The sequence below is a fragment of the Hirundo rustica genome, unplaced genomic scaffold, assembly GCF_015227805.2.
Source record: "Hirundo rustica isolate bHirRus1 unplaced genomic scaffold, bHirRus1.pri.v3 unplaced_BUSCO_309958at7742, whole genome shotgun sequence".
NCBI lineage: Eukaryota > Metazoa > Chordata > Aves > Passeriformes > Hirundinidae > Hirundo > Hirundo rustica.
Window position 1 is genome coordinate 26,097 of NW_026690722.1, and position 13,048 is coordinate 39,144.

Here is a 13,048-nt window from a genome sequence, read left to right on the forward strand (position 1 = left end):
AAATCCAGAACTCTTGTCAGTGAAAGCAGTTCCTTCTGATGGTACAACGAGGCAATATTTAGCTGTGATCACGTTATTTTTTTTTTTTTTGGCTTATAAAACAGCTTTTCAGAGAACTCTTGATCTGATACGAGCCGGAAGTTCTTCTCACCTCCAAAGAGGAAGAAATTCTTCCTAAAGGCATGTGAGAGCCTGGCACAAATTCCCAGAGAAGCTGTGGCTGCCCCCGGATCCTTGGAAGTGTCCAAGGCCAGGCTGGATGGAGCCTGGAGCAGCCTGGGATGGTGGAAGTTGCAGGTCCTTTCCCAACCCAAACCATTCTATTTCAGTCCCCCCCAGATGTTCACAATTTAGGGTTCTCCATGAAAATTCCTAAAACTCCTTCCAGGCCGCCTCAAGGTCGCAGCAGCTGCTGAGGAGCGACGTTGGGAGTGTCCTGCTGAATTCCCGGCGCTGTGGGATCCTGGCAGAGAGGGGGTTTTCAGGAGGTGCAGCTCTCTGTTCCCAGCTGCGCATCTCGGGCAGAAGCCTCCGTGTGGAAAACGTCTCTTTCACTGATCTTGCAGATCCCAGAATGGTTTGGTGTGGAAGGGACCTTAAAAACCGTCTGTTCCATCCCCTGCCATGGGCAGGGACACCTCCCACTATTCCAGGTTGCTCCAACACTTCCAGGGATGTGGCAGCCACAGCTTCTCTTGGAATCTCTGCCAGGGCCTCCCCACCCTGACAGGGAAGAACTTTTTCTTAATTTCTGATCTAAATCTCTCCCTTTTTCATGTCACAGATACCACACGATATCAATGCCTAATAGCTTTGATAACTATTTAATTTCATATATATTTATACATGAAATAGTGACATTTTACCGATGAAGTCGTGCTCGGGTATTTTTCCTCAAAGGAAACTTTGGAAGGGAATCTAAGTACAAAGAACTGCTCGAGGCTTTTGGAAATAGTGAACGGTTTTGGTAAATGCTTTTTTTTTTTTTTTTTTTTGCCTGCTCCTCCACTTTTGAATGAAAAGATTTAGTCCTGTCTGGGCTTTAGATGCAGTTTTTTTAATTGTTGTTTTTGAAGGTAATTTATTAAGACCACTGGCTTTCCCAGGATTTGCAGGGGAATATAGGAAAAGCCCTACTGAAGGCTGTAGGAGATATAAATTGATTTCCCCCCCCACTTTTTTTTTTTTTTTTTTTTAAAGGCAGCATTTAATTTGTTGACTTTGAGGTTCTGAGTGATTCCATCCCCCTTTTTTTTTTTTACCTGCAAACTGTTAGTGGCTCCTATGTAAACCCCAGTGGAGAATTTGTGTTTGGGTGGAAGGACAGGCTCCAGTGTTTTGGAAGCACTGAGCCTTATCTAGAGTACATGAAGTCCCTCTTCTCCTGGGCTTTAGACACATTGTCCTGCGCAGCTCACATCAGCAGTGATTAATGGCTCTGAAAATAAAACATAAATCCGTTTATTATGGATCCTATTTTTAATCTCTGCTCGAGTATTTTATACTCTGGCCCAGGAGCAGGAATTTCTCTCCCTCTGCTGCTTCCTGGTAGCCCAAACAAAACCGGGGGCTGCAGCTGAATTCTTGTGGAATTTTGGCCTTGCTGGATCCAAAGGAGTGGTTTGGAGCAGAAAGTTTGAGTCACAGCCTCCTGTGCTCCCTGCAGGGTCAGAGTGGACCTGTGTGAGCAGTTCTTGTGATCTAATGACATAAATGCTGACAGAGTAATTATAGTTATATTTTATATGGGATTTTACTGGCCTCCACAGGGTCCCAGTACCTCTGAATCTGTTGTTTAATTTGGATTGGTTTAGATGAGGAGAATCAGTTTGTAGCCAGTGATAAACTCTCAAAGTTTGGGGTTTTGGGTGGGTGTGTTTTTTTTTTTTTTTTTTTTTTTTTTCATTTAGAAACATTCACTGCAGGGTCATTCTGTTCTGACCAAAGAATATTTATATTTCTGGAAAAGGTCCCACCTTTTCCAAAAATACCCAGGAAGGGAGATCTGAGTCTGTGGCAGCTTTCACTAGGCCAAGGATTAATAGTAAGGAAGATAAATTCAGAGAATTCCAGGTTGGGAGAGGCCTCAAATATTGTCTGCTCCAGTCTTCCTTGGCATAAATAACCTCTGAATAAATAATTTATTTGTAATATTCCTTTCTGCAGCAGCGCTTGGGTTGCTTTTCTTACCCACACTTTGCTCTGTGGAGTTTCCAGATTCTCTTCCCTTCTTCCCAGGGGCTCTTCACTGGGATGTTTTGTGTTTTTGGGGTTTCTGACCAGGGTGATGGCTCTTGTTTTCCAGAGGGGATGTGCTTCCCTGGGACAGGGTGCATTCCCAGCCTCACAGAGCGGGCGACTCTGAGCTGTGAACGTGCCACGCCAGCGCCTAAAATGTGAAACCTGTGGAGAATCCCCATTACTGTGCAGTAAGTCGGCTCTGTTATTTGCATATTCCTTTTTAGAAGACAGGTTTGGGTTAATTTAAATCCCTGTTACTGTGCAGTAAGTCAGCTCTGTTATTTGCATATTTCTTTTTAGAAGACAGGTTTGGGTTAAATCGAAGCAAGGGAGGGGACGTGATTTCGACTTTATCCTTCCGTCGTGGCTACGTTGGGCATCCCTGAAAAATTCATTTAGTGCAGGAAATAAAGGCAAATCTTTGCTTTGCTGCTCACCAGATGAAAATCTGATAATAAAAAAAATACTTCTTTCTCTGTTCAGGTGAATAGCAGGAAGCAAACCATGGACACTCAGTTTTTCTCCCCGTTGCTGGGAGCAGTCCCCAGCCCCCCACGCCTCCGGAGCCCTCCCGGCTGGGCAGCGACTGGCCGGGATGTGCCGAGGATTTTGGATCCCAAACTGGCTTCCAGGAGTGTCCAAAAAAAAGGTACCAGCGTTCCTGCCGTGGCCTTAGGGCTTCTGCATCGCTGGAATTCTCGTGTTGAAGGACAAATGGGGATTCTGGGTGTTTTTTGGGGAGGGTTTCTGGCGTCTCTGGGAACTCAGGGGATTTTCTTTGCTCCGTAATGGTTGTTACTGAGGTGGTGGAAGCAAAAGGGGTGTGGGGGTTTTTCTTTTTCCTTTTTTTCCATCTTAAAGCCAAGTGATGGTGACAGAATCTTGCCTTTTTTTGGAGGGAATTGGGTGACAGAGACTTGACACAGCAGCTTTTGAGGAGAAAGTGCTCCTTTAGGGTTGCCAATGAGCACTGCCAATACCTCGCTGCATTTTTTTTATCATTTTGCTTCGTAAAAAAGACAAAATCTGAGGTGGGGATAAAGTGGAGTCCACTGGTCACAAGGTGCTGAAAGGTGACAGTTAAGGAAGATACATGGATTGCAAAAAAAGTTTTTTTTTTTTTTTTGCTGGTTTTCAGTGGGAAGTGTCAGAGTGATGTTTACTTTTGAATAAAAAAATCACACAGCTGTAAGAGTTAATTTTGTAGGCGAGGAGAGGCAATTTGTTAATTAAAATAAGCAGTATTTTCTTAAAGCAGCCTTTAGATCATTGCAAGGTAGCTTTCAAAAGTTATGGAATTAGTCAACCCATGTCTACACCCATTCTGAGCCTGCAGGTATTGAGTTCCTTGAGGTCTCCTTAAAAAAATAATAGGAAAAGCAAAAAACTTTGTTATTTGACCAAGACCCCGGAAAGATCTAGTTATCAAATATCAGTTCTGCATTCACAAAACATCTTCGAGAGCCTTTGCACTTCTGTGCATCCTGAATTAAATCCAGATCCCTTAGAGGGGAGACTGAGCAGTCGTGGGGTAAATCAGGGGCTGAGTTAGAAGTGAAGCTGTGGTGAAAGGAATCAGAACCAGGTGGGGAGGGAAATTAATTGGGGCAAAACAATGAGGATTGAGGGAGCGAGATCTTTAATAGCATTGTTTCAATTAACTTGTGAGGAAGAGTCAGGAGTCATTACAGACAGCTCTCTTAAAATCGAATCTTGCACCTGAAGTAAAAGTTGGGTTTGTTTAAAAATTGTTGGTAACCTCGGGTGTTTACCAGGAATATTTACTAAAATTTTGACTTGTCCAAAAGGGGATTAAAAAGTGCTTCAACTTAAGTTGAACGTATAAATTGCTTTTTGAGGTTAACATGATAGGTTTTGAATTTTTGGGCAGTAGATGAATTAGAATGCTCCAGACTTAGAGAATATTGATCCTACTTGTGCTCTAAACAAAACAGTAAAGCTTTGGAGGAATGTCCATGAGACAGTTTTATTTCTTGGAAAGAGAAGAAAATTTTTGCTGCTTGGAAAGTCTCTGGTGAAACAAAAAGGAAAATAATTCTGCTTCACCTGGGCGATAGAATTCACAAGTGCAGATGAGATTTCTGTAGAGGGATGCTCAGGATACATTAAATTCAGAACAACTAGTAAATGCTGCTAAAATAAGGGTTTGATCCTCGTCTTTTTTCTGATTTGTTTAGGAGAAAAATACTTACTTGAAACTTTTACTTTGGTTTTCTTTTGTTTTGTTTGTTTGTTTGTTTTTTTTTTTCCCAGGGCACCAATAAATCTTTCTTACTCTGGCAATGGCCCTGATGTGTTTGGGTTGGTGTCAAGCATTTTGGAGGAGCCAAACAAGGCAGAACCAGCTACAGATTGGTGAGTTTGTTCTGAGGGTTCTTCTCATTTGTGTGCTGGTGTTTATGCCCATTGTCACGCAGATATGATACACGTCTTTAATTATTTCAGAGTCGAGTAATGACAGCTTTTTAAATCCCCTTAAAATGTGGAAGTGCCTTTGCTTCATTTGCCAGTAAAAAAAAACCCAAAAAACCTAATAAAACCGAACTGTTAAAAATACAATTTTTTTTAACGTTTTCCATCAGCTTTACAGCATTTGAGGAGGAACAGAAAAAGGATGATCATTAATTTTAACCAGCAGGCAGTTGACTGAACACAGTGGAATCTGAGATATTTAATAAATCCAAATAAACCCTGCGTTTCTGAACGTGCGGAGTAAACAGTGCGGGTGATGAGATTTCACAGAGCGCTTGCTCAGCCGCGGTGGGAATATTCCTCCTGTCCGTGACGTGTGAATTATTTTAAAGTAAGAAATATTTTGAATACTGATGGGAGGTTTGTTCAACTCCGTTGCAGGAATTCTCTCTCAAGATTGTTTCCCCCTGTGTGGGCACCTGATCTGGGCAGCAACGGGGAGTTCCCAGGGCTCCCAGCTCAGCACCGTGTCCAAAACAAGGATTTTCCCAACTTGCTGGGCACCAGCTGCCACCAGGAGCCCCTGCAGGAACCTCCTGAGGTGGAGATGCTGCACAGAGGCTTGGGAGACCTTCAGCTCCTCGAGTCTTGGCTCTCTCCCCGTGCTCATCCCGGCAATGCCTACCTCGAGAATCCCTCTTTGCAGAGCAGCGCCACAGCTCCCCGGGAAGGGTTTTCCTTCCCAAACTGGAGCTGGAATTTGTGCTCTTACGACCGCGGGAGGTTAAACGGCGGCGATGAAAAATGCGGTTTTAGCCCTTTTTCTCCTCGGAACGGGATGAAGGAAAGCCCCAGCGTCCAGAAGGAGTTTTGGAAAAGCGAAAGAGCGAGAGGAAAAGCTCTGAAAATTACGCTCAAGGACAAACTAAGTATTCCCCTGATCTTTGCAATCAGCCTGGTGATAACTCTTGGGATAAAGTACCCCAGGGCAGCCAGCTGTTCCCTAAAAGATATGAAAACTTCACGGCTGCTCACAAGCTGCAGTTGCCTGTCCGTCCATCACTTCATTTCTTCAATCAAGCCCCTAAGGAAAAGAATTTTTCTGGAGGAACGGGCAGAAAACCCCAGGAAAGCCACGTGCAAAATGGCCACTGTGGCTTTACTTTGGGGGATGCTTTCAACAATAATAATAATAATGAGTGTAAGATGAATATGGGCCCTAAGGAAAGCTCTCCCCAAGTAGCCGAATATGATTTATCTGTGAAAAATGCTGTGGAAAATGGGAGTTATTCCTCATACCAGGGGTGTGCCTGGCTGGATGGGAAAAGCCTGGCAGCTGCATCTGAAATTCCACATGGGAAACAAATGGCAACAAGCCCCCAGTCATCTTCAGGTGTTTCCACCATGTCTGGGGGCTCTCCCACCCACCAGCCTTTCACACAGCCCTCCTACTGCTCCCAGCTCCTTCCCGCCCTCCCTCCCAGGAAAGATGGGAGGTTACAGATGTCAAATGGAGTTTCCAGTCGTTTGGGGGTTCCTCATTTCATCTCAAAGAGCCAGAAGCAGGTGAGAGCCGTTGGGAGAGCACAGGAGGATGCCGGGATGAGCAAGGAGGACCGGCACGGCAAATTCCCCGTTCGTTTTTCACCCGACTGGTCGGCGCAGCAGAAAGCTGCGGGTGAAGGCCCTGCTGAGAAATTCCACAGGTTCCCAAAGAGGCCGGGCCAGGAGGGGGGTGGTAAAGATGACAGAAGAGGTAGAAGGAACTGGATCCCTCACTTGGGATCTACGGCTCCAAACGGCCAGCCTTTCAACTCGTTTCCGAAAAAGCGTGAGCACGATGGCGGCAGCCTGTCGGATTTCATCAGTCCTTCTCTGCTTCCTCCCTTCCCACTCGTGCCTGATTTTAAGCAAAATCCCAGCTTCCCCCCATTTAACCACCAACTGTTTTCGTCGGCAAATCATTTTAATTTCCCCGCGCCGCCGTTTCCATTCTCGGACCTCGTTGATGTTTTTCACTGCGACGACTTTAACCCCTTGAGTCCCTTCATCGGCGATCTCTTCTCTGGGGAAATCGCTGCCCCCTGCTTGGCCTTTCCCACCCCGTTTAACAAGTGCAGACCTCCCAGGAGCCGCAGTGGCCCTGCTAACGAGCTCCACGTCCGGCTGGAGGAGTGCTACGAGCAGTGGAGAGCCTTGGAGAAGGAGAGGAAGAAGGTAAAACATGATTGGTGATGGTTCCTGATAAAGTCTTGGCTGGTTTCAAGAGAGAAAAGTTTTATGGTGTTTCTTTTTTTTTTTTTTTTTTTTTTTTTGTTGTTGTTGTTGTTGTTTTTTGGGTTTTATTTTTTGGTTTCTTTTGGTTACTGTCAGTGATAGAGCTTTCTCTCTTTTTTTTTCTTGTAGTAAATCTCTGCCTTTAGTAAAAAAAAAAAAAGGCAGTAACTAATCCTGCACATCCTCTATGTGTCTGTAGAGAAAACCTACAATATTTCTCTTGTTCCCAAAGGAAATTTCAGTTTATGCTCTTCTCATTATGGTCACTTTGCCGCCTCAGGCTCATTCCCAGAACTGTTGGCAGGGAAGGAGCGCACTGATAATGAGGGTATTGCACTTGGGAATGAAAGCTCTCTCCTCTAAAGGAGCAGGAAGAGCTTTCCCAAGAGGAGTCAAATCCCTGAATTCCATGCCAGGTCTCAGGAAATAATTTGTCCATAATCCCTGGTTCTAATTATGCACTGTGAGAAGCCTCCTGGTCCTTGGATAAAGGTGTTTGAGCAAACTAGACCTGGAAAACGCCTTTGTTTTTCCACCATCAGCTGTGGGGCCTTGCTAATGGACTCTTGGAATATTGAATGGAAGTGCCTGCATTGTTCTCCCATGGATGCCTTTAATCAAGACTCCTCTCTGCCTGTCTGGCCTTCCAGGAATTCTCTGGAAGTGAGGTGCTCCAGTGTTTGTTTCCTGTTCTCGGGCAGGATTTGGGACAACTAAGTCATTGGCAAAGACCAAGTCATAGTTTTTGTCTCCTGCTTTTTATTTTGTCATTAAAGGAGGGTTGGTTCTCCTCGTACTTATTAATCAAGGGGGTTTAATTGACCCTTTGAACTGGTCCCTTCCAAGTGATCCAGTTTTATCCCAGTGAGCAACTCTGGGTTTCTCAGGGCATTTTGTGGTTACTGACTATAAACTGTTCTCAGTCCTCTGCCATAGCCAGGTTCCCATTCCTGCAGCCAAACCACATTCCTCAGGAGGGGACGACTGCAAGGAGAGAGAAACTCCCCCTGGGATTTGGTTTAATTCTCTCTGCCTTGCCTAAATCACTCAGCCCTTTCAGCTCTCTGAAACCTGCTCATTGCAGCTGCTTTAGGGTTACAGCTTGCCTGTCTCCTTTCATAACCCCACTTTTCCAGGGATCTCACGTTTAAAGCGTTTCCTCAAGTTAGGAATTGTCTGCAATATCAAATGTGCATGTAGTTTAATTAATTGCTTGTTAACTGTAATTTTTAGTTATCTGGTGTACCTGTATATGAATTCATGACCCTTTCTTCATCTTTTTTTTTTTCCTGGATGCCTTTCAGGCTCCTTGGATGATGAGTACAGCTCTTGTAATCCATGTTAAGACAGGGCAGGGACTAAATAATGTGTGAGTAAAGCAAAAAGAGAAGGACTCCATCCCATACTTTCAGTACAAATACTCACAGTGTGAATGTGGACTGAGCCTTGCCTTGAACTGCAGTGCAGTACCTGACCCCTCTCTCCTACATCCATGTACCCTAGAGAAGGAACGAGATAAGGAATCTACTGCTGGCTGTGTCTTTTTTTACTCCAGGTGTAAGAGTTTCCTGTCCAAAAAAGGTTTGGTGATGTTTAGTCACTGTCTGTGTTACACACCGGTTAAGCCACTCTTTCTCAGTGGAAGTTTGGCTGTTGTGTTAAAGATTTTCTCTGTTAAAGAAAAAGATCTTCTCGGTCAGAGAGCTGGTATCAGTTTATGTTAAATGTGGTTTCATCCTGATGCACTTGAGATGAAGTTTATGCTGCTGCTATCACCTGGTTCTGTTTTTTTTAATGATCATGATATGTGACATTTGGGAGAAGCGGTGAGAGGTGTTGAACTCGGGGGAGAGCTGAATTAGAGAAATATTCCTGCAAGGAAGTTGGAGAGGGACTTTTGGCAAGGCCACGTAGTGATAGGTCAGGGGAATGACTTTGAACCAAAAGAGGGCAGGGTTAGATTAGATTTGGGAAGAAGTTTTTGCTGTGAGGGTGGTGAGGCCCTGGCACAGTTTGCCCAGAGAAGCTGTGGCTGCTCCTGGATCCCTGGAAGTGTCCAAGGCCAGGTTGGACATTGGGGCTTGGAGCACCCTGGGATAGTGGAAGGTGTCCCTGCCCATGGCAGGGGGTGGAATAAAATGAGCTTTAAGGTCCCTTCCAACCCAAACCATTCCGGAATTCTGTGGTATTTGGGAATGTTTTTCTATCAGTGCAGTCAGAAGTTGATCGGGAGCTCGCTCCTGATCCACCCGACAATTCCAACCAGCACCAAAACCGGATCGATGACGCCGCACAAACTTCAAACCACCACACTGACAAATTATTTCCCTTTCAGACCGAGGCTGAGCTTGCAAGGCACTTCCCAGGGCAGCCAATCTCCAGCTCTGTCTCTAGCCCCGTGTCCCGGCTCCCTGCCAACCCATCCCGCGTGGATCGCCTCATCGCCGACCAGTCCCGGGAACGAGCCAGGGTAGGCCTGCTGCAGCTGCAGTTCCTGCAGCTCTTTTGGGATTGGTTTGATTGTTAATTGATGGAATCTGCTTGGGGCTGTTGTTATCTCCACGGATGATCACCTCTGAGGGCTGCCAGCAGCCTCAGGAATGGATTATGAAAAACAGCGAGGCTGCGTGATCGGAGGTGTTGGGAAAAGCGAAAAGGCTTTAATAAAGATGAAAATAACAAACCAGACAGAACAAAAGGGAAATAAGCCGTGAAAGGAGGTGCTACGACACCCCAAAAATGCCCTGAAAATCTCTATGCTCTCCTTTAAGTATGTAACGATTGAGGAGAGGTTTTTTGGCGTGCTGCCCAATAAAAGGAGCTACAGCTCAAACCCTCCAACAAGTGCCTTTATGTTGGAACCAGGCCAGTTATGGTGAGAAGAGCCTTGAATTTCCTGGTTCTTTGCCTTATAAGACAAAGGGCGAAACTCAAATCCTTTCCTAATATGGGAACCCCTCCTACCGTGGGGGTGCATGGCTACAATTAATCGGTGATTTTGGTGTTTTCTGCCAGGTGCTGGCACTGATTGGAAGAATGGAGAGGCTCTGTGGCGCTCCCGTGCACAGGAACGTCTCCAGGACCTTGGAGCTCCACCTGGAAGCCATTCAGGTGACCCAGGCACGTCGGAAGGATGAGATTGGGAATGCTGCAGTCCCCCAGGGTCACGGGGTGCCACGCTACAACAACGAGAAAGGTGATGCTGCCCGTTCCCTGAGCCCTCAGGGATTTTATTGTGAATATGTTCCACTTAAAAATGTAAATTTGCAACACACAGCAATTCTTGTCGCCTCAGAAAAGGAAAGTTTGCAAATACGCTCTTGTTACTTTCTAAGACTCAAAATAACTTTTTCTGTTGTGGTGTTGTTTTTTTTTTTTTTTTTTTTTTGTTGGTTTGTTTGTTTGTTTTTTTCTTCTCCTGTTATGAGTTTAAAAAATGAGGAATTTTTTCCTCTTGGCTAGAAGACAACTGGAAAAACTCCTCAGTGATGCTATATAACCATAAGTGGTTGTCCTGAAAGCAAAAATGTGCTTGTTTTTAAGCAAGTAGAATTACTTTCCTGGTATGGATAAATTTTCTTTTCAACTCATAAAATAATAAAAAAATTGCCGGTATTGTGCAAATCAATTGTCTGTTTACCTTACCTAAATCACAAACCTACCAAGAATGGCATTTCACCTTTCCCAAATGCTGTTGAAGTAAAGCCAGAATAACCTGCAGCAGCAGTAAATGTGGCAATTTTTGGTTTGGGGTTAAAGATCATGTTATTTTTCTTCAGAAAATACCTGTGTCTCAGAACAGAAGAGTAATTCACTCCTTACTGCTGAAGTGGACATTGAGGTTTGGCTGTGGAATAGCTCTTCTTGAGAGGGAAAGATCAGCTGGGAAGAGAATCAAAATGTTTTGCTTTTGCAATTCAGGTGTCAGAAATTAAAATACAAAATGTCACGCCCTTAAAACAATAGTACTCCGTGCAAACTGGTTTTTAAAATTACTCCTAAAACTTTCATGTGACTTTTAACTCGGAGTGTAAGTGAGGAATAGTAGAAGGAAGGTCCTTGGCCAGGCAGGAGAAGTAGGACACTGTGGTTAAGTGGATGATTATGGTTAGATTTAATGCCAATGCAGCATCTAAATCCTGCCAATGCTGTAAATAACAGCTCCATCATCTGTTACAATGAGTTATGGCATCATCAGGTCATGGTCCCTCCTGTTGAGTCACAGGTTTTGGTGAGACCCCCTCCCTCCCTGAATTCCAGGGAAGAGTAGGAGCAGCTTGTTCCACTTAGTCCCAGATTTCATCAAAAACCTCTGTCTGAAAGGTTGCAATATCAGCAGTTTTGGCTGGAAATGTGCATGTTTGCAGTCCCTGGCCTTGCAGGATGCACAGTTGCAAACAAATCCCCCGTGGAGCTACTTTAAGATTTCATCTCTGTATTTGACTGGATCTTTGCGCTTTTACTCACCCACCCAAAAATCCACGTTCCCTTCTTCCTGCAAAATCAAAAAACCGCCTGCAGCCTCAGCAGACCAGTTTGCCCAGTGTCCACCAGCATTTTTGGACCCTTTTGCAGCATTTTGGATCCTTTTGCAGCATTTTGGACCCTTTTTGCACAGACAATTCACGTGATATGTCGTAGCCGTCGTTACCACTGCAGCCCAGCTGCTCCTTGAGCACAGTTTGCTTGAGTCTGTCAGTTAAACAGATTTATGCAATTAAAAAAAAAAAATTAATAACGTTTCCAGGCTTGTCCACTGATGTGTTTTTCCCGTTCCAGATGTGCTGGCCCTGGCAGCTGCCCTGCGAGCCCTGGCTGGTGCCACGCGCAGGGCTCGCACCGCGCTCTGGTGCGCGCTGCAGGCGACTCTGCCAAAATCCTCTCCTGCTGGACCCGAAAATCACCGAGAGCTCCTTCAGGAGGCACTGCAAGAGCTTTGTTCTTCAAGCACAAGCACCCAGGAAAAAAGCAGCGTGGAGCACGACAGCAGGGGAAGTGGAAAAGCTGAGGAAGCGACGAAGATTTTGGAATAATCGCGGATAATAAAAGGAGAGCCGAGGAATGGGGAGGGAAGGGCTCAGGTCCTGCCCAGCACCGTGAGAGGTGGATTTCATAGGATGCCAGGAAGCAAAAAATGGGTTTATTAAGGTGCCTGGTCAGGGCTGCAGTTGTGGGATTCTGGTGTGTAGACACAGCTTGTGGTGGTGATAACGCAATTTTAATATTGCTGGTGTCTGCTGCTGAGAATTTTAAAGTTCAGAGGAGCTGAGCTTTTCTTCCTGTGCTTACCCAAAGCTCTGAGTCCGGCCAGGACCTGAGCAACCAGAGTGTGGCAGAACTTAATTCTCCTTTTTTAAATTTTTTTTTTTTTTGGTTAATTTGACAGTTTAGCATATTTAAAGGCACTCAACAATCGTTGAGGGTTTGTTTTATTTTTATTTTTTGCACCATGTGTGGTTCTTTGCAGCGCCAAAGCCCTCACCGAGTGGTTTGCACCCCATCACCGTGTCAGGAGCTGCTGTGGTGGTGTTTTTTGTGGAAGTTTCTCTCTCAGTTTGACAGGAATAATCAGTGTTGGGTGCTGGATGTGTGAGAGGCTTCAGCAGCTGTGCTGCCAGTTTGGTTTCCAGCAAAACCGGTGTAAACTGAGCTCTCCCATAGGATTGTCCACTTCCACTTTTCCACTAAAAAATGGATTTTTGTAGCTTTGCATGGAAGTGCACATTAGCAGGTGATAGAAAACTCGCTCAGGATGGGAAATTAGATTTAGCGATTCCTCAGTGAGTTTAAAACCAGTAACAATGTAACACAATATGCACTTAATTGAAAAAAACCCCCCAATTATTATTTGTTACTAATATATGTTCATGGTACTATAATTTTTTTTCAGACACATTCCATATTTATTTTAATGTCTTCATTGAATGTTTATTTAAAAATCTCTTTTAGTAATACCGAGTTAAATATTTTGCCAAATCTTCCGAATAATCAGATTTAATGATTTACTCAGGAACTCTGTATATTATTATATAAATGTACACGTGGTATATAGGGATTTTTTTTTGGGAAAGGGATGTTTGCAAAATATTTACACAAA

At 44.5% G+C, this 13,048-nt stretch overlaps 1 protein-coding gene across 1 annotated transcript; it reads left to right on the forward strand.

Annotated features, from left to right (window-relative positions):
- The first annotated feature begins 2,745 nt into the window (after positions 1–2,745).
- LOC120748259 (uncharacterized) lies at positions 2,746–12,815 on the forward strand. Its single transcript, XM_040054375.2, is given in 8 exon segments — positions 2,746–2,785; positions 2,788–2,890; positions 4,516–4,617; positions 5,116–5,576; positions 5,579–6,891; positions 9,287–9,421; positions 9,967–10,147; positions 11,731–12,815. Coding segments are annotated over 8 exon segments (2,589 nt in total). The 3' UTR covers positions 11,985–12,815.
- Positions 12,816–13,048: the final 233 nt, after the last annotated feature.